Below are 26,535 nucleotides of genomic sequence, written 5' to 3' on the forward strand. Positions count from 1 at the left end.
AATGTGGTGCTCCTGCTACCCAGTTTGAGAACCATTGCAATATAGAACCCTAACTGGGATCACAAAGGTGAAGTCTCCAATTTCACTCCAATTTCAATATTTGTTGGAGAACACTGTGCTCTGGGCTTCAACAGGGTTTTTAGAGAACCAGTTTGTGATTGCTACCACTGGCAGGCCGGTTCTGGGAACAGCAAAAACAAAGGCTCAATAAAATATATATGTATCTCTATTAGCATAGAACCCTCGTAGCTATTCTTGGGTTCACTGTGGTTCCATTTCCTGACTGTGGTGTTAAGCTATTTTAAGATAAGAAATAGACCCTGCCCAGATAACATCAAAGACTTGAGTGAACAAGGCCCGTTCTAAATAAGGAGAGCAAGCAACAATGTGAAAATAATAATGCTTGAATGTGAAAATATCATGTCTGTAGAAGTGTCCCTAAAATTTTGCCTGGTTGCACATATAAACCACTATCAGGGCTGTTGATCAGCACTACTGGCTGTACTGAAGATCCTTATCGCTGTTGTGTGATAGGAAGCTCTGTCGGTGGTGAGTGAGGACCAGTCCATATTTGAGCCAGCATTTGGCAGCGCCCAGGCCATGCACATGAAGGGTGAAATCACGTCCCCTCCGCAGGCCGTTTACAGGCAGGGCTCAGAGGAGAGCTCCGAGTCCACCGAGCCCGACTGGACAGCGACATCAGCACCAAACTCGGCCAAAAGAGTCGAGCACGTCAACGGAGCCAGGTGGGAGAACACACACCAACACAACTAACAATTAACGCAAGTAGTGTCAGCATTAGCTGTATTAACACCGCTCATCTACTCCTGAGTAACCATGGAGTCTGCCTTAAAGTGTCTGGGCGAGAACAGTTTAGAACAGAGTGAATGAGGAATGACGTTCTATAGACCAACTACTCTCTTAGAGAGTGTTCTTCAAAGGTTCATATGTAGGACCGTGACAACTGTTCAGTTGTCATGTTTAAATGGTTCTTTGTCATGATGGACAACCTGTTCTACATAGTTCTTTAAAGAACCTTTTGACACAACAAACAATTAATACAAGTGGTGTCAAAGTATAACATTTTAGAAGAGTGCAAATGGAGAAGAACAATCTAGAACAGTGTGAATGGAGGAGTAACATTCAATGACCAGGACAAATTCAACATACTACACATGACATACATGCACATTGACTGTATATATAATGTATATGATATATATACACTGATTGTATATATGATATATGATATATACATTCACTGACTGTCTACATAATATGACACGCATGTTTATTGACTGTATATTGATATATATCACATATACACTCATTGACTGTCTATATAATGTATATGACATGCATGTTTATTGACTGTATATTGATATATATCACATATACACTCATTGACTGTCTATATAATGTATATGATATATACATTCTGACTATATATGATATAGACACTCATTAGCTGGAATATGCAGGCACTTTTGCTGTTACTGGACATTGGTAATGAAAATTGCAAACACTGAAAAAACTTTGAATGCAATAAATAAATTCTGGTGGAGCTGATTTTGTTCACTCATGCTGCTGCAATAAAATGCACTGCTTTTTAAAAATAGATCTGGTTTTGGGTTGAATCTGAGCAAGTAAGACAATGTGATCAATCATGATTTTTTTCATTACAAATCATTTGGTAGCATTAATATACAATCATTTGTTTTCTAACACACAGAGATACTTCGTCTAGCACTGCACCGTTATTTAGTAACTGATCCTTCAGTGATTAATCGACTTTGTTGTCTAATCTTTGCAGTTGTGCTACACAGTGATGTGTGAGTGCTGTGCTCGGTTACTCACATCACCTTTGACCTTAAAGAAAGTCCACTGAAGATCTGTTGAGATGGGTCAAACTTTATTACCCTTCATGAGCCAGTGTATGAACCTAGCCAGTGCAATCCAAGCTTAATCTGTTTGGAAAACCAGCTCAAAGTTGGGAAAGGCTTCATAATGCTTTGATTAACTTGACTGAGTGTCATGAAATTTCACCATGATTTGGTTCACCAGGATTATGTGAAATAATATACTGAATACACAAATAAACCTCAGTCATAGAAAAAGACAATGAAAAAAATACAAGATTTATGTTCTTTGCATATGTATTTTAAGCAAGTGCAATACTTTTAACAATCAAAACAATTACCAAATTTTGAAATATGTGGAGGTAATAATAATTGATTATAACTCTAAAAATTGATATAGCTCAGCAGCTTTTCCTTCCTAGCTGGCAATTCCACTACATTGATTTGGAAATGTTATTTCATTATTATCATTGCATTCATTTAATTAAATATGCTCCATCAGACTTGCTTTTATTCGTTCATGATGTACTGTCTCTGTCTCAGTCGAGAGTCTCCAGTGGAATGCAGTGGGGCTAAACGGAGCCGCCACATCAGCAGCAGTGATGGAAGCCAGCTGGGATATCAGGCCTCATACCCGGAGCCTCGGACCAGCCCACAGGCCCCCACACCCCCCAGCAGCAACACGGACGAGAAGCGGGTCATCGTCCCAGCAGGTGAGAGAAACAGGCTCTCCAACTTAACTACCCTCTTTATTAACTGCCCTGTCCGGGCTCCTCCCACAAGTGCATTCTATCATAGCTGCAGGCTCATTTTATATCACAATACCTACATTTAGAGCCAGTTACTCATTCAACCTAATGAGCAGAACTATATTAATCCACAGCTACATTAAAAACTAACAAAGACTAATGTAGCATTCTAGCATTCTGAGATTTCAGAATTAGACCACAGCCATTCAGTAAACATGTTGAGATCAGATTCGGCCCCATCATTTAATCAGGAGAGTAAAGAAAGGGAGAACCTCTTAACTTTGAGGGTCCTGTTCCTCCTATTTTACAGTATATATTCATAAGTTAGCAGAACTTGATGTGGAAGGCCATTAACAAAATAATATTAAGATAAAAACCTGATTACAGTCACATCCGCAGGCTGATGTTTGGTAAGCATGTTTCAACCACAAGCTCTTGCATCACAGAGGAAATAGATGTTGAGTGTGGAGAATGCCAGGTCAGTGGCACAGAGTGCGCTGCAAATGGGAGGGGCGCACTTTTATGCACGTCCACTTCCTTCCTGTCTCTGTACTCAGCCCCAGCTATATTAAAGGCTTAAACCAATCATGAGACAAATTTGCTGGAATAAAATGTCATTTTTAAAAGTCACTTTAAAAAAAAAAAAACATTTCCGTTTAATGGCTTTTCATTAGAATCTGCAGTTCCACCTTAACTGTTGTAGCTGTTAGATTCTGGTGGAGCTCACATGAAACAGAAAATACAAATAAGAAGCCAATTTCTGCCTTTGGAGCAATTTCAGGTTCCATCTTAAATGGTCTGGGGTCCTATGGTGCCAGAGTGCAATAACTGCACCATTTAGTTGGAATGGAAAATTCAAATAAGAAGCCAATTTCTGCCTTTCTAATGATTTTCAGTTTGACCTTAAATGATCTGGGCCCTCAGGCACCCAAATGTAGCATTTGCACCATTTAAAGTGGAACAGAAAATTCAAACATGAAGTCAGTTTTTCCTTTAGAGCAATTGCAGGTTCCACCATAAATCAACTGCACCATTTAAGGTGGAATGGAAAATTCAAATAAGAAGCTAATTTCTGCTTTTGTGATGACCTTCAGTTCCATGTTAAATGGTGTAACAACTGCATACTTTAAGGTGGAACAAAGAATTCAAAAATAATGATTTTCAGTTACACCTTAAAAGGTCAGGGGCCTCAGGCACCAGCATGTAACAACTGCACCATTTAAGGTGGAATGGAAAATTCAAATAAGCTAATTTCTGCCTTTGTAATGATTTTCAGTTCCACCTTAACTGGTCTGGGGCCTCAGGTGGCATAGTGTAATATCTGCACCATTTGAGGTGGAACAGAAAATTCAAATAAGAAGCCAATTTGTGCCTCTAGAGCAATTTCAGATTCCATCTTAAATGGTCGGGAGCCTTATGCACCACAGTGTAAAAAGTGCTCCATTTAAGATGGAATTAAATTTTCAAATAACAAGCCAGTTTCTGCCTTTAGAGCGATTTTCAGTTCCACCTTAAATGGTTTGGGGCCTCAAGTGCCAGAGTGTAACCACCATTTACACAAATTCCAGTCTTTAGAACAATACCATGGCAGAACCATGTTTGGTTCCTGAAAGAACATTTCAATGGATTTGTGCTTCTGTGCCAAAACTGTTTTAAGGTTTAAAGAACCTCCACATAAAATTCTAGACTCCCTTATACATGTTTGCTCAAGGAATCTTTATTAAGGTCAAGAATTAAGTAATAAGAATAGTGATTATTCAGAGAACCTTTAGAATGGTTCTTTTTATGGCTAAATTGTTCTTCTCTAAGATGGAACGCTTACATATGGTTCTTTTAACCTTTTTGCCTTTAAAATGGTTCTGTATAGCACCAAAACTCCAAATGTAATTTTTATTTGATATCCAGTCAAAACAGCCACGTCACAAGTTATTCATTTTGCAGTGTTAAAACACATATTTACAGAAAATTACCCAGAATCCTCAACAACTAAATCTACTCTCAGCTGTTTAGTATTGAGTGAGTCACTCTCTACATTTTTTCCAGCTTCCATTCTTTTCATGAGACCCTAAGAGGAGTTCCTCAGAGAATCTGCAGGCACACCAAGTTCAGCCTTAGAAGCTGGTTGATGATTTTCTGAAGTGATAATCAAACACATTCAGTGATGCTGAGGTCTGGACTCTGGGGTGGTCAGTCCATTGTTCAGCTTCTTTGCTTGATGTGTCTCCTTTTCTCAGTGAGGTTCTTCTTGACAGCTATACATCCTTTCAGACCCATAGCGCTGAGTCGTCTTCTCACAGTGGAAAGATGGACAGAAACACCAGTGGCTGTTTTCAGATCTGAACCAGCTTGATTTTCTCCTCCCTCTCAAAGATGAAAGCTTTAAGTGCTGTTTATCTGATGGGGACAGTTTTGGGGTCTACCAGCTCTTCCAGGTGGTTCCTTAGGAGTCACATTTTCTCAGGAGCTTTAAAAAAGTTTTGGAAACATGTTTTTTTCACCAACTTTCTCCTTCATTGTGCAAGTGGATTATCTTATATCTAATGTCCTCAGAAACATCTTTTTTAAAACATGTACCAGTTGAAGGTTTTCCTAGAAACCATATATGCAACCCAAAGCCCATTTAGGAACCGTTTAGGAGTGCAGCTAACATATAAAAGGGAAGTTACGGCTGATTTGGCTCCTCAATTGACCAGTTTCCTTTTCATGCTTGCACTTTTCCCAGCGCCGCCCATGGTGGGAAGTTTCAGGAACCAGAAGGAAAGATTCATCTGATGCTCGTAATAAGATTTAATTGATGCTGGTAAAGATTCGTTTGATGACTTTTCTTCCAGGTAGGAGTGACTCATGAGATGTGAACGTGAGGCGTAGTTGATGTGGGGCTGCGCTGTGCTGGCTGAGGGGTTTCAGTCTGACTCAAAACGCTCAACAGGATACTGGGCCGTCTATCAGGGTCACTGTTGAAGGTTGTGGTGACATCATTTTAAGGGGACAGAAAAATAGGGTCATTGCGTGTGGTGCGTCAGAGAACGCCGGCCGTTATTTCACACGTGACTCAGTCAGACCGTACGGCACTAAAGCAATACTCTGAATCATGGTTTTAATGAGAAACACAGGGCCATGACCTGCAAAAGGGGTCACTGTTTCATAGTATTTACTAAACAAAGCTGTTTTAATATCATATCAGAATCTGTTGGCCTAACTTTTTTCACCTTCAGCCCAACTTCTTTTCTTCCAATTTTGATGTGGTCAGTTTTATCCTTGAGCTCGGTCACACATTGTTAAAAAGGCTACACTTACAAAAACTTAGTTTAAAAAAGTATGCTTAAAATTAATTTTATTAAGTGACCATAAGTAACATTCAAGTACATTACCTAAGTATGCTTTAGTGTAGTAAGTACAGTAATATCAATATACTAGTAGTATACCTATAGGTGTTCTATTTCAATCATTTTTAGGACCTAATTAGCCCATTTTTTAGTTTTTAAAAGTGTCATTTTAACTATACTTTATCCAAATTTTATTTTGTACTGCAGCTATAGTCCACTTTTTTTTTTTTTTTTAATTTTTACCTGATTTCCCCCCCAATTTAGTTGTCTCCAATTCCACCCGCTACTTAGGACTCCCCTAAATCACACGATACTACCAATGCTAGGAGGGTGAAGGCTAACACAGGCTTCCTCCAAGACCTGTGAAACCAACCACCACTTCTTTTCGAACTGCTGCTCACGCAACGTCACAGGACAGCGCCAACCACCAGACCTGTTGCTTCAGCTAACAGACGCCTGTGCTCACTAGCATCGCATTGAGTGATGGGAGGGAAAGGGGGGCATTCTACCCACCCAGAGAGCGAGGCCAATTGTGCTCTCTTGGACTCCTGGCTATGGATGGCGGTAGCATCACCAGGGATCGAACTCGCGATCTCCTGATGATAGGGCCAACACTTAGACGATTGCACCACTTGGGAGCCCCCTTATAGTCCACATTAGATGTAAGAGTTTTAAACTTTGAGTGTACAACTACTTTACATCCAAGTTAGTTTACTGCATTTTCCTAAATCTAGTCATCATATCTAATATTTCCCATTTTGAGACTGTTGTAGGAATATTCAGAAATTAACTTTTTTTTTGCCAACATTCACCCTTCTCTACAACTCTCATTGTACACACCTAGAAATACAGAGGACAGTAGCAAACTGACAACCTACTGACGAATAGCTTAGATAGTTGTGCAAGCTTTCCACATTTTAGAAAAAGTGCATTTCCTGGAAAAAAAATACAGCGGTTGTGCAGCTTAAACAGTTGCTACACAGTTGCTAGGGTGTTGCCAAGGAGTTAATATCATATTCTAGGTTGTTGTAAAAGTTTTGATGATTTGTTGCTAAGCGGTTGCTAAGGTATTCCAGGTGGCTGCTAGGATGTTGATGTGGTTGCTTTGTTTCCCCGAAGGTTAATAAAGTGCTACGAATGGACTTCGGCCTCCCGTTCATTCCTGTCTGAAAAAAAGATGTGAAAATATATAATTTAATGATGAGTGACAATTAAAAGCATATATCTGATAAAAAAAAAAAAAAACTACACAAGCAGGCCATTCCTGATAGGGCTGAGTGTTCTGGAGTTGAAACGGTGTTGATCTCAAAAACTAGGAGTCAAATTACCAAGAAGCAGAATATCATCATGTTGCTTTGCAATGCGCAATCATGAATTACTCGGTGACCAAAAACAGTGCTAAACATAAAAATGAACTATTTTAGATTTAACCCTTTTTCATAGCACCCACTGAAGTTTCTGCCTGTTTTGAAGGTCTTCTGGGTGAATTGCACATTTGTCTTTGTTGATGAATTATATGTAGATGGAAGCGTGTTCAATGTGCAGACCTGCTTTTTACTTCTACTGGAGCCATCGATTCATTGCAGTTGTACTGCTGGTTTTGACTTTAGGCTCCTCTTGAAGTCCTGAACTCTCTTCTCTTCAAGGTCCACTCAGTACACTCCTCTTCATCAACCTTTATCTCCCTCTCTTCCTCTCAGATCCTGAGGTGTGGACGCAGGACCATGTGCGGCAGTGGGTGGAGTGGGCGATAAAGGAGTATAGCTTGGTCGAGGTGGACGTGTCCCTTTTCCTCACGCTGGACGGCAAAGCTCTCTGCAAGATGAATAAAGAAGACATGATGAGGCTAACGTCTGCCTACAACACCGACATCCTCCTCTCACATCTCAACTACCTCCGCCAAAGTGAGTTACCTGGGTGGCTGGGTTCTCAGAGCCAGACTAAATATGATTTTAATGGTGAAATGGTGCAAATCTAGGCATAATCTTGAGCCCAGGAAATAAGACCATTAAGTTAGCCATTACATTTTTGACCATTCAGTAACCTGACAAATAACTGTCAGTAACAGAACTGGTAATCAGGCCAATAACCTGATAAAAACATGGTGAATAAATAATTACAGTAGATTATTTACTGTTCAATAAATTCTTTGTTATTATCAAGTAAATACTGAATAAAACATCTAAAAATTCCCTTGAGCATCTAGTTTATGACATTTAGATGGGAATTTATCAAATTTCAGCATAATTAAATGTGTAAGATGTAAACAGAGAGATTCAGAGTGGTTTGGTGTGAAACGCTCTGTTCTAGAGAAACTTAGTGTCAGAACTGTTCACAGGGGTGGTGATAGGAACCAGACATCTACCTCTAAAAGCTCCCTCTCAGAAGGTTGTTACAGTTATTACAAGTTATTACCTAAAACATTTTAAAACTAGGTAAAGTATCTATATTTGTGTTGTAGTCATGGCGACCCCTGGTTCCTATCACCACCGCTATAAGGACATCTGAACCATTTAAACCAAACCACTCTGAATCTCTCTAATTGCATCTTAAAACACTGAATTATGCAGAAATATAAAAAAAATGCAAGGAACTCCCCCCTAATTCTACACTGTGTAAATGACATTAATATGATTAGTATTTAAGACTTTTAAATACTGATCATAATAATGCTAGCACAGTATGATCTATTGGCACAGTAATGATAACATATAGCTCACCCTTGTAGTTATAGAGGAATCTTATCAATATTTTAAAAAATTCTCCATAACTCAGTGTGTGAGGTGTAATCTTAGAGATTCAGAGTGCTTTGGTGTGTAAGGGTTGAGATTTTTTTTTTTTTTTTTTTACTTTACACAATGGTGGTGATGGGAACCAGGGGTCGCCATGACTACAACACAAATATAGACATTTTATTTACTATCCAGAACCACCAGTGAACCTACAGGCAGTGAATTCATAACCATTTCATGTAGGAACTTTCTGTGAGGAGCTTTTAGAGGTGGACGTCTGGTTCCTATCACCACCAATGTGAACAATTCTGACTGTAAGCTTCTGTAGAACAGAGCCTTTCACATCAAACCACTCCAAATGATTGTTTATATCCTAAACATTAAATCATGCAGAAATTGTGACTTCACTTTTAATTCACTTAAAACAAACTGCTTTGTTGTTGACTCTGCTGTCAGAAAGCCTCAGTGGAGTGTGTCTGTATTTATTGTTGTGTTTTCTGACCTGCAGGCAGCCCCACCTTCTCCTACCCCCCCACCCCCACCAACACACAGCCACAGCCCAGAATACAGGTCAAAGCTGGTGAGTCTACAGTTTCAGACAGTCTCTCTCCCTCTCTCTCTGAATATTAAATGTCATTTTGAGCTCAGAAACTCAGCCAGAACATGACCATCAAACAGCTTTGAACAACTGTTCACACTGGAATCATCATATTTTACATTAAAACACTAAAAAGGGCTGAACTGTAGAAAACCTGCCGATTCGTAATGTTTCCGAACTGATTTTCAGACTTTGGGACATTCAAAACAATAGGATCTAACTACATGTGAGGGACAGGGATGCAGCTTCACTTCTTACTCTAAAATACAGAGGCGGGGCTAAATTAAGGCTTAAAAGTTACTTTAAAGTTAAACTCATGATAAATCTAAATCTATCAACTTCACTTATGAAAATAATATTTACATTTTTTTAAAGTGCAATTTTAGAGGTTAGGGTTTGGGACAGAGACCTCCCAGATACCAAACATGTAAGGACGGACAACAATTTAAACATCTATTTATTTATTTATTCATCTACTGCCCAACTATCAATTTAAGCTGCAGCATTTACAAGAATTGGTCCAAATAATGTGATTTTAAAAGAATGTAGCCAGTTCTGCATCTGGTTAGTTTCAACTCCAAAAGCACTTGATAAAAGTGTTATACTCACACGTGCTAGGTCAGCGCAGGAGGCGTGAATGTGGTCAGGGAGTCACGGTCAAGTGTCAAAGGGTTTACAGCGTAAAGAGTGCTCTGCGTTTCCTCACACGTTTATTGCTGTAAACAGAAGGTGGTGAAAACTATACCGCTTTCAGCTTCAAGATGAAGTGCTGAGAGGTCATGCAGACCCTGAAAACCAAGTACATGCTGGCAAGTGAAAGCATCTTTAAGGACAATTCCACAGATTTGTCAGAATTTTTGCATAATTCAGTATAAATAGAGAGATACTGAGCGATTTGGCATGAAATGGTTTACAGAGGTGGTGATAAAAACCAGTGGTCGCCATGACTACGACACATACAATTTAGTTGGTTTAAAAGGCCAAAATCATATGAAAACTATCATAAAATAGTGCCTCTGACCAGCCAGTAAATTCATAACCATTTCATGTAATAACTTTGTGAGGGAGCTTTTAGAGGTGGACGTCTGGTTCCTATCACTACTGCTGTGAACAATACAGACTCCAAGCTTATCTAGAATGGAGCATTTCAAATAAATCACCCTGAACGACTCTTTATATCTTGAAGATTGAATTACGCTTATATTTGTTCAAAATTAGCATAATTTGCCTTTAAATCTTGTCAATGTATCTAATATGGGATTGATGTACAAAGACTTTACAGTGTATTTCTACATGTTTATTTGAGCCATTTTATCCAGTGCAAAAGTCTCATTCTATGTTTAAAGCAGGTCCGTGTTTAAAGAAGCAATGCTTGAAATGAGCAAAATGATATAAATATAATAAGACTTTCTCTAGATGAAATTACATACATGTAAAAGGTCATAAACAGGCTCATGATGAGAAATAACATAACCTATAGATTTAAGATGATTTTCAGTAGCATTTTCTGCCGTGAGGGCAGTTTGATGAAGCTCTGTGATCAGCACTAACTAACGTTTTCTGCCGTTTCAGACAGGAAACAGCTGCACTGAGGCAGGAAGTGGGGTATGGGTACCCTGGTTAGGACACAATTGACTATTTTATGGCAAATACATTTGGCCACAACAAAAGGACACTCACCCCAAGGGACTGTGGGTCATCTTCGGCTCTCCTCGGGCTGTTTTTTGCTGCTGGCTTTGTTCTAGCCGGCGTTCTTTCTCAAGCGTCTTCAATGTAACGCTTCCTTCCTCTCATGGCGCCCCCCCCGCCACCTTCTTCAAAGCCCCCCTTTCCTGCAGAATCTCCCTCCATTAACTCCTCTTATCTTGCTTTGTTTTGGCACAGAAAACAGCTTCGAAGAGATCAGCAGAAGGAACAGTTGGTCTGCAGGAGCCATGCCTGCAGCTCCCAAAGGTATGGCTACTCTGGGGGGAGATGGGGGGGGTCAGCAGGTTTGTCCAGGTTGACTCCACCCATCTCCGTTTTCTTCTGCCACCCTTTTAAATGAGTCATTTCATAGAAAACCAAATTTGCTTTGCTTTATTGAATTAAGTGATTTTAGCGTATAATATGAACAAATGCACTGCTTTTATATCAAAACTGTAGCAACAGTTTGTGTTGTGAATCCCTCATGGCTGTGATGTTACAACCATTAGCAAATATGTTCATGATCACCCATTCAGCCTACAGCAGTTTAGCCCCACCCATTCAGCCTACAGCAGTTTAGCCCACCCACTCACAGTGACTCTTTATCAGAGTTACTGGAGTGGAAGACAAAATGATTAAACGCTAATACTTGGTTGTCAGCAAGTAAATGATCATTACAGATTCCAAATGATCCACACATCCAAAAGAATCGGCTGATTTTCAATTTTCTTCTTACCCATGAGGCCTACACAGCTTTCTGAATGAGGGTTGCCAATCAGAGCAGCACTCTTTTGCATATGGTCTATTAAAAATGAATTATAATCAGTTACCTTAGTGTAAATCTAAACCAAACAATCGTTATAAGTGGACTTTAGAGGTAAGAAATGAATTGAATGAGCTCTTCTATTTAGTGTGTAAAACGCTGTAGGGAGAGCTGCTGCTGCTTCCAGGAATTGTGCTGCACAAACAAGCAGAGGAAAAAATGATTGAGTTAAACACCGATTTCCCATCTGATTCGCACAGGTTCTCCAGTGGAGCCGCAGCACAACACCAGCAGGATTGCAGAAGCTCCGACGAGACCCGCTCAAGGTGAAAATAGCAAATTTACTCACAGTCTTAACGGTGATATGAATGCAGCAGTAGTTATGTCACAACCTGACCTGAACTTCAACCACGTCTCTGTTTTCAGACCCCTACCAAGCATTAGGCCCAATCAGCAGCCGCCTGGCCAACCCAGGTAAGAAGTAGGAATAGAATAGAATAGAACAGAATAGAATAAACTTAATTTGTCACTGAAGGGGCAATTCGTAACTGGGCTTATAAACATATACAAACATGCACCAATCAGGCATAACATTATGACCTTGTTTCTACTCTCAACTCCACTCACTCTATAGGTGCACTTTATAGTTCTACAAATACTGTAGTCCATCTGTTTGTCTGCATACATTATTAGTCCCCTTTAACCCTGTTCTTCAGTGATCAGAACCCCCATGGACCCTCAAAGAGCAGGTACTACTTGTGTGGTGGATCATTCTCAGCACTGCAGTAACACTGACGTGGTGGTGTATGTTGTGCTGGTACAAGTGGATCAGACACAGCAAGACACTGCTGGAGTTTTTAAACACCATGTCCACTCACTATTCACTCTATTAAACACTACTACCTTATCAGTCCAACTTGTAGACGTAAGGTCAGAGACGATAGCTTATCTGCTGCTGCACAGTTTGTGTTGGTCATCCTCTAGTCCTTCATCAGTGGTCACAGGATGCTGCCCACAGGACGCTGTTGGCTGGATATTTTTGGTTGGCGGAGTATTCTTAGACCAGCAGTGACACCAAGGAGTTTAAAAACTCCAGCAGCACTGCTGCACCACGCACTAACACACCACCACATCGGTGTTGAGAATAACCCCGCCACCCAAATAGTACCTGCTCTGTGAGGGTCCATGGGGGTCCTGACCACTGAAGAACAGGGTAAAAGGGGGCTAACAAAGTATGCAGAGTAACAGATGGACTACAGTCTGTAATTGTAGAACTATACCTATAGAGTGTACTAAGTGCACCTATAGAGTAAGTGGACCTGATAAAATGGACAATGAGTGTATAAACAAGGAGGTGATCATAATGTTATGCCTGATCGGTGTAGATCCCCGTAAATTATCACTGATCAACTGATGGCCTCAGGCATAAACAACACTGTCAGACAGACCGACATCTAGAGCAGCGATACCGGTGACCTGACGACTCAAAGGCAGAGTTTAGGACCTCTGAAGGGTCATTAATAATAAATTAATAATAAATGGACATTTTGAGAGTCTGGTGTTCATGTAATGAAGCCAGGGACCTCAATGAAAGAACAATTATTTTGGAGCATATAGATATCAGGCACTTTTTCTTTTGTATACGCCTTTGAGATAAACCAGCAGATGAAGGAGAATAAAAACAACACTCAGTAAAAGAGACATAGAAAGAGCGTAAAATAGATGAACTCTAGATGAGAAAAAGATTTGAGATAGATGAGAAAAAGATTTGAACTTCCTAAGAAAGTAAATTCCTACTTCTCAGAGTTCTTCAGATTGATGGAAAATGTTCATGAATGTGCTATAGAAGGTTCTATATAGAAAAAGGAGGTTCAACTGTTACAAACTTGGCAATGTAAACAGAAGAACACTTTTGACCCATTTAGAATCATTTTCAAAAAGGTTCTGTATAAAACCATCTACAGCACATTCTCCATCAATCTGAAGAACCATTTCACAGTGCATAGAAACCCTTTAATCATGCAAAGGGTCCTTTGAGTGTTCATGGTTCTATACAGAACTATTTTATTTACTAAGGAACCATCTTTTCTAAGAGTGAACTCACTATCTAGCCCATTGATGCGTGTCAATTTTAAAGGCTGCAACACAATCAGCTCCTCAGTTTCTATCATTCATTTCCAGATATGAATTTTAACACCACTCTGGAAACGAATATGGACTGAAATGAAAAATGTAACATTTATCTTCACAAAGACCAGAATAGCCAAACGCAGCTCTAAGAGGCTGCCCGTTACCCACAGCATTGTGGGTACGAGGCGGTCTGACCCACATTAAAAAGGTCATGTTACAGATGTTAATGCAGTGGCAGTTTTTCCAAACACACTTTCAGATTTGTCCCCACTGTGTGCCAGCAGCAGCGTTCTAGCAGCAAATGACAGCTGAACATTTTAGCTAAAAACTCCAGCAGCACTGCTGTGTCTGATCCACTCACACCAGCACAACACACACCAACACCATGCCACGTCCCCATTACTGCAAGACTGAGAATGACGCACCACCTGAATAGTATCTGCTCTTTGAAGGTCCTGACCACTGAAGAGCAGGGTAACAAAGTATGCCCAGAAACAGATGGACTACAGTCTGTAACTGTAGAACTACAGAGTGAAACTACATGGTCAGTGGAGCTGATAAAATGGACAGTGAGTGCAGAAACAGGAAGGTAGTTTTAACAAAGTGGCTGTTTGGTGCATATGTACATTTACTTCACTACATTTTTTTGCCTCCCGAAAACTAAACTGCATCCAATCAGTTACATTAGTGTTTCAAGAACAGTGATAAGTGATCTCAACACTGATCTTTTATCAGTCGTCTCTCCATCTTCCTGAAGCTTAAGATCAACCAGCAGATCTGTTTAGCAGAGATTCCTCAGCAGATGAGCATCTGTACACCCAGCAAAATGAATCACTAAAGTGTGCTTTTACTTTAGTACAACAAAAGTCCTTTTATGCGAGCTGCTTTTAGAGTTCCAGGCCTGGACAGCATCTGTACTAGTTTTGCTTTTTCTCTACTCCTGGATTCAGTCCAGAGGCCTTAATTACATAGCTGAGGATCTGAAACTGGACTGTTAGAGTCACTATCACTGTGCATCTTTGGTGGGATTGTAAAACTGCAGATGAGAAGCTTCTCTATGTGGAGCAATTATGTTAAAGGCTTTTCAGGTTACTGAGAAATTCCACCAATTTTGAGGGTTGGGCAAGTTTCAGCAAGTTTATTGAGAACGGAGCATTTCACAACTAACCACTGTGAATGACTTTGTTTACATCTCAACTGTTTAATTTCCCCTATAAAGTAGCTGAATTCAACCATTACAGGGCTGTCCAGACACTTTTGGACATATTGCTGAAATTACAGCCTTTCTGTCTGCCCGCAGGCTCTGGCCAGATCCAGCTGTGGCAGTTCCTGCTCGAGCTGCTCTCGGACAGCAACAACTCAGGCATCATCACGTGGGAGGGAACCAACGGAGAGTTTAAAATGACTGACCCGGACGAGGTGGCGAAGCGCTGGGGTGAGAGGAAGAGCAAACCCAACATGAACTACGACAAGCTGAGCAGAGCACTGCGCTACTACTACGACAAAAACATCATGACCAAAGTGCACGGCAAGCGCTACGCCTACAAGTTTGACTTCCAGGGCATCTCCCAGACACACCAGAGCCATCCACCAGAGGGCACTGTGCTCAAGTACCAGACAGATGTGCCGTACGTACAGGGTTACCACAGCCACCAGCCTAAGGTGAACTTCATGAGCCCTCACTCCACCCCCATGCCTGTCTCTTCGGGCAACTATTTCGGCCCTCCCTCCACCTACTGGAACTCAACCACCGGAGTGGTGTACCCCAGCTCCCCGATGCCGCGACATCCGGGGACGCACTCGCATTTGAACTCCTACTACTAACAAACAAAGCATCATTAGACTATCCTCCACTGAGGATTCTTACTAAGAGATCCACAGAGTTTATTAAGCTGCGTTCACATTACAGGTTTCCGAGTTTTTAAGAGCTGTGTGAACACCAGGGTTTCAATCCATGGCACTGAATTAGAAAGAGTAAAAAGAAGCAGTTGAATCGTCATGTTTGCTCTAGTGCCACCTAGTGCCCAGGTGAGACTGCAGTGTTAAAAGGCCTCTGCCCTGCTGCATGTGCACAAACTAATCAGTAACATTATGTGAATGATTTACATGCATCACCTTCAACAACCAAGAACCAAGTCTTCAATAAGGATACGTGTGCAGTGAAAAAACCCACGACTTCTGATCTGATTTATTACAGATCAGACTTATTACAGCCGACATTATCACAAACTGAGCACATCTCTTATCTAGAACCACATATGAAAGTGACTTGGATCTGCTCACATAGTTCACAAAAAAATTTGATTTGCGAAGTTTCAACTTGGTAACGTGAATGTAGCCTTAGTCTGCGTTCACATTAAAAGCTTCAGTGCTCAATTCAGATTTTTCTTCATCAGATCTTTTTGCCTATTCACATTTAAAGCGAACTCATGAACACTCCTGCGCCCTGAAAGCACATCCTAGCATCAACTTAAAACACATGAGGATCCAAAAGTGGCTCAAATCTGATTCAAAAGATTAGGTTTTTGTGTTCACACTGCTCTTAAATTAGATGCGTATCACATTCATGCAAAGAATCAGATTTGACCCCTGTAGTGAACGCAGCCTTAGATCTCACCTGATGATCAGTTTGTGGCACCAAGGATGAAACCGAAAGGAGATAAAACCTAACAAAAGGACTTTTAGTGAGAAGTTGTGGTGTTCAGTTCTTCTAAAAAAACAAAACAAAAAAACAAAAAAAAACAAAAATGTTCATATTGCTTGTAGCAGTCACAGCCAAATTCTCCATCCACATTAAATTTGTACAGCATTTGCATACTCAAGTGTAAATATTTGTGTTTTGGCCTATTTGTGTTTTGGCCTTTGTATAAAAAGGGCTTTAAAAACAACATATTACCCATTTAAGATATTTCCCTGTATTATTGCTTTTTTTTTTTTAAATGCAAATGGCTTTGTACAGACTTTTATGACAAATAGCCTCACACGTATGTATCATTTTTTAAACCAATAAACATGTATCTCACTGTCAGTTACAAAATTTCTAGACGTCTGTCTTAAATCTGGAAAATCAAACTTTTTTTTTTTTACTGATTTGATCCACAGAGTAAAACTCTAAATGTTTGGCTTTATCTGTTATTACACAAACAGTGAAACATCCCATGCACAGCAAAATATGCTTTATTATAGAGCATAAACTCTGAGCTTCAACTATTCAATATTCAAATTTTCAGCTATTCTACCAAATATCTTGCATATGCCATAAGAGCAAGACAAAATTAAGTAATGGAATATTTATTAGCTTTTAATCTTTTTCATTGTTATTATATTCATTTTCAACTATAGTCATTATTAATTAAACATACTTAAAGCTTATTTCTGCAGCTGAATGCTTGAGATGTAAATCAGAGCGATTCAGAGTGGTTTGATGTGAAACAGTTCAGGTGTCTTTACAGTGGGGGTGATGGGGAAACAAGGGTCACCATGACTACAGCACAACTATATTAACCACCACTAGGAGTCATACAAATTAACTGTCACTCTTATCATGCAGCTCTTAGTGGAGAAGCCTTGTTCGAGTCCGATTTGCACCCTCTGAACAAACAGTCATAACTCAGGACACAAGCAACTACTCTCGCTTAACCGCATAGATGGTGTGAGATAAGACCCCTTGAGGATTATTTTGGTGTAATGTTTTGTGTATTGAGAAGAAAATGTCTGAGTTATGACAAGTTAAACAAAAGGGAAAATCTTGAAATAAGCAGATGCTGATTTTGAGAAATTTACATGGTAGTGAATGGGGCAGTTTTCTGTGCCTAGTGCCAAACAAATGCTCATAACTCTAAAGCTAATTGATAAAATGATGAGATATTTTGAGGTTTCAGAAAATACAAGTTTCTCTACCATTTACAACTGGAATGGAGTTTCTGGGTGAAAGTTTAAGAATTTTAAAGCAGATTCCCTGCGTGATCAGCTGTGTCTGTGAGATCGAGTGGCCTGATGTGACATCATGGATGTCAGAATTTGAAGTTCTGAACATTCCGCCATTCATTCTTATGGGAGGTCTTTAAATTTTAAACTTAATTTTATTAAAAACCACTAATCCGATTAACTCCAAAAATACAAAGCACAAGTCACAGCGCCAAAACCTTCGAAACGCAGTTTGTTAGCCTGTACGTTAAGCAATTCGGGCTGTATTAATCGCAGAAAAGTGTGGAAGAAGAATAAGAAGTATGAGAGATAACAATAGAGTGCTTTTTCAAGCACTCTAAATAAGTTGATATATGGCTGAAACATACGTCCTATTTGTGAAATCCTTACATTGCCATCAGATTTCTGTATGGGTGCATTGCTAGCTACTGTGTGCTACTGATGACAAGCCAAGCTAGTTTTAGCTTGATGAACCATCATCTGCTCCCCTACAGAATATGAAACATCTGAACATTAGACTTTTAGTTTGTAGTTTGATTTGACACTTCGAAAATCCAATTTGAGCGGGGAGAGCGTCCAGACTGAGACACGTCTGAAAATATGATTGAAGTCTCATTTCAAACCATCGTATTTCTTGTTTTGCTGTGCAGACCGTCAATCAATCAATCTCGATATGCAAAAATCATATCTGAGCTGGTGGAAAGAACTTACCTTTAGCTGTTTGGCTAAAACTGTAGCTGGTGAGACAGAACCGTGCTCATTTCAGTGTAATCTGAGCCGCTGTGAGTGGTTATAAAAGCTGCTCAAGCTCATATTTTAAGCATTGTTATAAAACTGAGTGTTGAGGGTTTTTTTTTTTTTTTTTAAAGAGACGTAAAAATGTGTGAGAAAGCTTCTGTGGCGTGAGATCAAACACCTTTATATTAAAAAAAAACAAACAAAACAATTCTTCAAAGGTTATTTAGCAGGGAAAAAGGTTCTACATAAAACCATTAACCCCTTAAAGACGCCCGGGCATGATCAAAGGGCTCTTTGTAAGGTGAACAGAATTAAAAACCATTAGCCAACTGTGTTTGCACAGTTTAGGGCATTTAACCCATTCGTGCAGTGAAGCACCCACATACATGCACACTAGTGAACACACACTACGGGGCAGTGAGGGCACACTTGCCTAGGGTGGAGAGCAGTTGGGGGTTCGGTGTCTTGCTCAAAGGCACTTCAGTCACGTAGTTTCGACTCAGGGGATCGAACCGGCGACCTTCCGGTCACAGGGCTGGGTCCCTAACCTCCAGCTCATGACTGCCCCCAAATTGTTCTTCAGACTGATTGAGAATGTGCTGTAGATGGTTCTACGTGGAACCTTTTTGAATGGTTCTATATTGCACTCCATGGGAGGGATTATGATTCTAACATGTTAAACAAACTGGAAACAAGATTAGACTTTTGTTTTTTTTTATTGACGTTTGATTGGAAAGTCATTTTGCATCAGTGAATGAGAATGACTTCCATCAGATGTCCTACATTGAGGTTGTTAATTCAGTCCAGCCCAAATACCTCCTCAAAGGTCCGGCGGGGCTCCACTGCGTCCTCCTTCGGCACTGCGGTCAGATGCTCCACTTTCAAGCTCTCTTCTGTGATTTCGCCAACATACTCATCCACCTGCAGGGAGCTCGAATCACTGGTGACCGCTTTGTTGGCTGTTGGGGAACAGAAATAACAATAATAAAGATAATACAAAAAAATAAACAAAGCTCTTCTAAACAACATTTATAAAGTGCATAACGAAAAAATTTAAATAATTAAACCATGAACTCTAATACTTTAAATTTACAGTTTTACAGTCTTGTTTTAAAGTGCAACAGATTTCCAGAAACAGGACATTTTAAGGATCTTCAGAGACCCTGATTAATTAAGGCTTTAATTACTTTTATTTTCAGCTAAAAGTAAAGCTCACATGAAAGAAGTTTATGGGTCATTCTACAGAAACGTTTACTTTTCTATCTGTCCATAGGAGTCACTGGTGTTACTGATCCTCATTGGTGTTACACATAAAGGTAATACCAGAGTCATTTTTGATGAACAATGCGTTTTACAAAACTGCAACAGAACATCAAACCACATGTCAATCATAGAATATCCACTAAAATATGTAATTTAATCCATTTGTATTTTTTTTTTTTTTTCCACAATTATAGTCAGTCACACCAGTGAATTCAGCTAAAAGCTTCATATGAAACCATGGGCTGAATGAAAAAAATCTGATAACTGAAAGAGACAGTGGACCATGTGCTTTTCTTCATAGATCCTCAGAAAACGGTAAAAGGAAGTCAAGTGATGGTGTGATTTTTATTTCAAAATAAGAGACTTTGTTATGCAGTAACACCAGTGACAAGTCCTGAGAACAATTTTCATTGTATATTTTATAATATTTATTTGGCATTTGTTTTCTTTATGTCATCTAATTTATATATTCCATAGTCATGTGTAGATTATTGTAGTTAAAATAGTAGAAAAATGTTTGTGCTCTGAATTCTATGATTGATTTAAAAGACAATACTGCTAAATTGAGGCTCAAGAAGGTGTAATTGTTAGTTTAGAAGAAGGTGTAAAATGTATACATAAATATAAATACATATAAATTGTAACCCCAACAAGTTTTTCAAGTGTAATATACCTGTAAACTCCTATACCAAACCTTCACTAATTGAAAGCACAGATTAAAATGAGCTTTATAAAGCAGTGCACACCATAAACATTAACTATTTTTGTTTTAAAAAAAAAAAGTTGTCATTTACACTCTTCACCAGTGGGGGCGCCAGGGAGACACGTGGAGTTGCAGCAGGAGCAAAGCGCGTTGGAGCCGTACAGTTCCTCCCATCTACAGAGAGAAGAACCACACAGCCAAGAGCAAACTAGTACCAGAACCAGGACCAGGAATACAAACAGAGTGCAGTCACGTCTCATCGTACCTGCCGCTCTTCTGGTTGTAGGTGCAGAACTTTGAGGTTGCAGTTGGAGTCACACTGCTGACTGTAGTTTCACAGTGCATATACAGTTGCTGTTGGAGGAAATAAATAAAAATGCTGAGAATAAATGGAGACCGAACACAAAACCCTTACAGAACAGATCCGTACCATCTGTGAGGTTCTATTACCTTTGCCAGCTTTCCCTGGAACACAAATGCTTCCACAGAAAACCTCACCACGTTCCTCCTGCTGCTCTTCAGGAACCTCGACTCGCTGCTGCTCCTGCTGTCCACCATGCACCTGATCAAAATCAGAGCAGTTATATGTATTCCCCATTTTAAGGGTTCAAAAGTAATTGCACAGCTGGCTGCTCAGCTGTTCCATGATCAGGTCACAGGAGGCCAGACAGACGTCTTTAGACAAGCTTTTCTGTGCTGGGATTGCACGCTGCTCTCCCACAAGTGACTTAACCATTAGGCTCAACAACCAATGATTTATTTAAAAAAAAAAAGAAAAGATACAAGAAACAGCAGCTCAAACACTCCATCCTGAACTAGAGGCCGGTACACATCAAATAGGACTGTTCTCACACTCGGCATTGAATTTAAAAAAATAAACAAACATTTGTTCTTTCATGCCTATATAACAAATATGCATTTATATGTTTTGCAGCTTTTGCAGAAAAAGCCATTTGGGTGATGCTGACCATCAGTGCACAATTTCCAAGTTCTGATGTAAACAGCTGTTAGCATCTCATTTGTTTATTTCGCACAACAGAAACCGCTTTGGTAATTTTGTATTTTAAAGGAGAGATCAGTTAGATTTCTGTTTACACATCCCAAAAAAAGTTTTTACTTGCTTCATATCCATAACCATTTCCATAATAATTTATTGTGTCTATCATAGTGATATTCAATGTTTGTATCGTACAGCCCAAATATTTGACCTAATCGTATCAGTAGTGTAGCTGTTCAGATTAGTTCATGAGTCATCAAATTGTACAGTTCTTCAGTTCCTATATCAATATTACAGTTTCTATATCTTCCACATTAAGGCAGTAAAAGAAGACCTGCACTATTTACAGATTAACAACCTCTATACTACTGATTTAAAGCTGAGTAAATATCATTCACGTTTTCACACTGCCCTCTGCACTACTGACACCGCAAACAGGACTTTAGCTTCCTCAGCTTTGTGTGGTGATCACTTTGACCAATCACGCCTCCAGATGAGCGTTCTGAGTAACCAAAGCACCGACGTGATTGAATAAATGCAAATAACTTTAAATCAAAACAATGCCAGCCAATAGGTGTGCAGAAGCTGCTTTCAGATTACCAAAAAATAAATTTAACAAAAAATAAATAACAGCATCAACAATCGAATGGTTGAATGAATAAAAAATATGATTAATATTTAATAAATGTGCACATTTTTCCAAAATGAACTGTAAATCAAACGCTTCATGTTTTTATCACCACCCAAGTTTCACGACTGTAGATTGTTTTCTAGTCACAGTTATGCATCTAGTTCATTTTTCCAAAATAAATATTTATGTTGGTATGATTCAATCATATCATGGTCAGCTCAAAGATGATGGGGTGGGACCCTCAAGGCTCCATCTCAGCACCTTTAGTCAGGGAACATAACTGTACCATAATCCACTGAAATGATATTTTCTAAGCTGTACTGACTCCACATCTCCAGGCTTTTATTTTACTCTCGTTTTAAAACATTTGGTTATGAAAAGGTACAAATATGAACTTTTCCTAGAAAAACTTATTTAAGGTTCACAATCAGACCTTAAAACCCCTGTTGTACCTTTGAGGGAACATTTACACTGTTTGTACCTTGAACAACAAAAAATAAATAAAATTACCTGCACAGAATATTTCTAACAGTGTATATAGCAATATAGGAAGCTCCCCTGCAGGCAGATCTTACCCGTAGTTGTCGATGATGCTGAACCGCGGCGTGGAGAGGCGAGAGTTGTTCATGGTCACGTGACACGAGTTCACAAATAACCTTTCGCCTTCTTCAACGGAGTAAACGTCCAGCTCGAAGTACATTGGCTGACCGACGACGTAGCCTTCAGACGAGTTCAGTCTGCTCCACTGAGCTGAAACAGAACAGCACAAGCATCCACAGCTGTCACTCTGAGACTTCACCTCAAATACCAGCAGAACGATAAAGATACACAACAGTCTGGCAGCATTTAGGATCAAAACCTCGGCGTTACCGTCATACGCGCCCAGAGAGACACTGCCCTTCGTCTTCATGGATTTAAAGAGCCTCAGGGTTTCAACCTGAGGCACAAAACCGATTTTGTAGGAGTAGTGGAACCTGAAAGCAGATAGGAGTTCATTACAGGAAGGAAAGCATTGACATTAATGAGGAATTCCAACAATTCAAAGTTAAGATGTAAACAGAGTCATTCAGAGTGGACGCTCTGCTCTAGAGAAACTTAGAGTCAGACTTGTGTCAAAATGTGAGGCAAAATAGTCCCCAAAGAAAGTGTATTATTTCAGATTTTCCACTATTTTCCATCATCAACTTTCCATATAAACTTTGAAGACTCTGTAGGTTCACTGGTGGTTTTGATAGTAAATAAAATGTCTATATTTTAAAATGTCAGATGTCTATATCTGTGTTGTAGTCATGGTGACCCCTGGTTCCTATCACCACCACTGTAAAGACAACTGAACCATTTCACACCAAACCACTCTGAATGACCATTTTCACATCTCAACATGCAGAAATTCGGAAAAATCTGCAAAATTCCCCTTTAAATGTACGGTTTTACTAATGCAGGTGACCAGTTTGACCAGATATCTATAGTATATTACTGCCTTGCTTTCTGTAGTTATAGTTTAGGATGATCTATAGATTTAGACAGTCGCCATCCAGAACTCACCTGTTGAAGTGACACTGGACAGGTATAGAGAAAGGGAGAGGCCTTTCTGACCCCAAGGCCTCCAGCGGGGTGTAGTGGAGCATGCTGGAATAAACCACCCTGTCATTTATCACCTGTATCCAAAAACAGGAGCAGAGATCAGGGCCAATGGGCACAGCATTAGCTTTCATGTCTTTCTGTCTAACTGAACTGGACTAATTGAACTCAAGAATGAAAGTTTAGGAGATCAGAACCAGCCCGGCTGCTTTTCAACCACATCAAGTCACTCTTCCAGGCTGAATAAGCCGTTTTTACAGTGTAGCATTAAATACAGTGACCTCTAATAACTTTAAACCCAAAACATTTGCCTGAAATGTTTGTTTTAAACTACAAATCTTCAAAAGACGGTTCTTCAAGGGTACAGTAAAGACAGAACCATTTCATGCTTAAATGATTGCATGTAGCACCAAACAGGGTTCTTCTGTTGTTACAAGTTTGACATCATAGCAATAGCAGAACCTGTTTTGGTGCTATATACACCACCGTGCAAAGAACCGTTTAACCATGCAACGATTCATTGAGTGTTCCTGGTTCTACACAGAACCACTGGCATTACTTTAAGTGTCTTTCATAAGAGCATAGCACCAGGGTCCTGCAACTGTTACAGTGCCAAGTTCATAACAGTAAAGCGGTGCTATACAGAACCACTTAGTTCTCCATCAGTGTGAAGAACCATTTAACCATTTTAAGCATGAAAGGGTTCTATATGGCATGTGGTTTGTGTATGTCTTGTGGTTCTAAACAGAATCACTCCATTTACTAAAGAACCCTTGAGGAACTAAGGCCGAAAGATTAATCATATCAAAATCACAATTTAAAAAAAGAGTGCAAATATTATTATAGTCGTAATGACACTCTTAAAAAGGTTCTTCAATAAAGAAACTGTTTTACATAGAACCACGAATACACAAAGAACCCTTTGCATGAGTAAATGGTTCTTTGCATTGTGAAAGGGTTCTTCTGATCGGTGGAGAATGTGCTATAGAAGGTTCTATATAGAAGCTTTTGGAAAAGGGTTCTATATAGCACTAAAATGGTTCTTCTACTATTATGAAGTCAAGCTTGTAAAAAGAAAAGAATCCTTTTTGGGCTATATAGAACCATATACAACATATGCCACTTAAGCAAGTAGTGGTTCTAGATAGCACTCATTGCTGCAAGCAGAACCTTGTACCCTGTACTAAAGAACCATCTTTAAAAGTGAAGCACCAAAAGGGGGTTCTGCAATGCAATGGTTATGACTTATAACAAGAAGAGAACCCTTTATGGTGGTACACGGAACCATTTTCAATAAGGTTCTAGATACACAGAACCATTTAAAACATTGTCCACCAATCTGATGAACCATGTGGCCATGCATAGAACCATTTAAGCATGAAATGGTTCTATAAGGCACTCCACAGAACCATTCCCTTTATTAAAGAACCATCAGTTTAAGGAGAAAGCGCGTCTTCACTCAGGAGCGCGCGGATGTTCTACCTCTCTTTTGATCCCACACTGGTGGAGATAATGAAGGAAGACCAGGTGCTGCTTTGTTGACCAGCTCACATCGCACGTGCCCAGCCTGAGCCCCTCAGCAGAGCCCACCGTCTCTCTGGGGATCTTCACGCGCATCTGTGTGGCACTACAAGCCACGCGCAGGCGGTTTCGTCCGTTCTCGGCGTCGCTAGGCCGCGTGGGCCTTGGAGGAGGAACCAGCACGTTCCTCATGCGCTCGGGAAGCTTCTCGAGCCCCGAGCCGCGCGCGGGGGAGAAGTGGGCTTTGTCCAGGAGAGGAACCCTGGTGTGCAAGAAGACCGGGAGGTGCAGGTATGGCGGACCGAGCTGGTTCTGGTTTACACGGAGCTCCGGCAGCACGAGTTCAGCCCAGACGCTCGAGCCTTCTTCGGCACGCGCGCACGGAGAAAGCAAGCCTAATAAAATGCACATTGACAGAAGAATTACACCCATACCAAGCTTAGAAGACTCTATATACTCAGAGAAGAGCGCTGCGGAACACCGGCCTCTATAACTTTGACTGGTATCCCACAATGCCTCGGGGTTGGCGGGAATTATAGTGCACGTGCAGCGTTTCCCTCCTTAGACGCATGTGCACTTTGGGTGGGGTGTGAATGCAGCAGGCAGCAATATCCTCCTGAAAGACCCCACAGAAATCACTGAGGGTTAAGCATAACGGACCCTAACGGTGTAACATGTGTCCAGTGGTTGGTTCTAAATGCATGTATAGCAGAACTACAACACAACCCTTTTTTCTTTTACGGCATTTGGCAGACGCTCCTATCCAGAGCGACTTGGTTTGATTAGTTTACACAAGCAGTGTTAGGAGTCTTGCCCAAGGACTCTTCTTGATATGGTGCAGGGTGTTTGCCACTGAACCCAAGTCTACAGTGCAGAGGACAGAAGTGTTGCTCACTACACTATGCTAGCTACTTATAGGGTATATAGAACCCAAAGAACCCTTTAAGCATGCAGATGGCTCCTTGAGTGGTTACTGTTCTATATAGAACTATTTTCACTCTCCCAAAATCTGCTAATATTTGGATATATCCATTCTTCTATTAACTTCTGTAAACTTTCCTGCCACTGGCTGCCACGCAATCCCAAAGCATAATAGGCCTACCCTTCATTGAACAGTTAGCAAGGTGTTCCTTTCATTAGATGCTGCTCTTTGTTTTCCACTTTCAACATACATTTGGTGATTGTGACCAACACATTTAGGTCCATTAGTCCACGTAACTTGAATGCACCTGTCGATTTCTAAAAAAAGTCCCACCCACCTTCAAGAGGCATCAGAAGGGGCTTTTTCTTAGGCTTTAGCTTAAATATTCTAAGCCGCTTCTCCTTCCTTT

General features: G+C 40.1%; 2 protein-coding genes across 5 annotated transcripts in view; one reads left to right on the plus strand and one right to left on the minus strand.

The window, feature by feature from the left end:
* fli1rs (Fli-1 proto-oncogene, ETS transcription factor-related sequence) overlaps positions 1–16,874 on the plus strand; it is a 33,803-nt gene extending 16,929 nt beyond the window's left edge. For both annotated transcript variants that reach the window (XM_017714450.2, XM_017714451.2), the window contains exons 2-9: positions 535–746; positions 2,403–2,572; positions 7,635–7,838; positions 9,175–9,246; positions 11,149–11,217; positions 11,974–12,039; positions 12,140–12,187; positions 15,144–16,874. In XM_017714450.2, coding sequence (XP_017569939.1) covers positions 535–746; positions 2,403–2,572; positions 7,635–7,838; positions 9,175–9,246; positions 11,149–11,217; positions 11,974–12,039; positions 12,140–12,187; positions 15,144–15,667 — 1,365 coding nt within the window. In that variant the 3' untranslated portion in view covers positions 15,668–16,874. The remainder of the gene's footprint in view (positions 1–534; positions 747–2,402; positions 2,573–7,634; positions 7,839–9,174; positions 9,247–11,148; positions 11,218–11,973; positions 12,040–12,139; positions 12,188–15,143) is intronic.
* Positions 16,875–19,205: 2,331 nt separating this feature from the next.
* zp3d.2 (zona pellucida glycoprotein 3d tandem duplicate 2) lies at positions 19,206–26,364 on the minus strand. 3 transcript variants are annotated; one of them, XM_017714416.2, is made up of 9 exons: positions 26,307–26,364; positions 25,166–25,599; positions 23,648–23,760; positions 22,973–23,076; positions 22,678–22,852; positions 20,925–21,036; positions 20,740–20,828; positions 20,566–20,648; positions 19,206–19,467 (listed from the first exon to the last, which is right to left on the minus strand). In XM_017714416.2, exons 1-9 carry the CDS (start codon positions 26,311–26,313, stop codon positions 19,307–19,309), a joined length of 1,278 nt encoding a protein of 425 aa, XP_017569905.2. In that variant the 5' UTR covers positions 26,314–26,364; the 3' UTR covers positions 19,206–19,306. The 3 variants fall into 3 exon arrangements, with proteins under 3 accessions (XP_017569905.2, XP_017569904.2, XP_017569903.2); XM_017714415.2 differs by lacking the exon at positions 26,307–26,364 and having other exon boundaries at positions 20,575–20,648; positions 25,166–25,853; XM_017714414.2 differs by lacking the exon at positions 26,307–26,364 and having other exon boundaries at positions 25,166–25,849.
* Positions 26,365–26,535: the final 171 nt, after the last annotated feature.

The sequence above is a fragment of the Pygocentrus nattereri genome, chromosome 24, assembly GCF_015220715.1.
Source record: "Pygocentrus nattereri isolate fPygNat1 chromosome 24, fPygNat1.pri, whole genome shotgun sequence".
Classification (NCBI taxonomy): domain Eukaryota; kingdom Metazoa; phylum Chordata; class Actinopteri; order Characiformes; family Serrasalmidae; genus Pygocentrus; species Pygocentrus nattereri.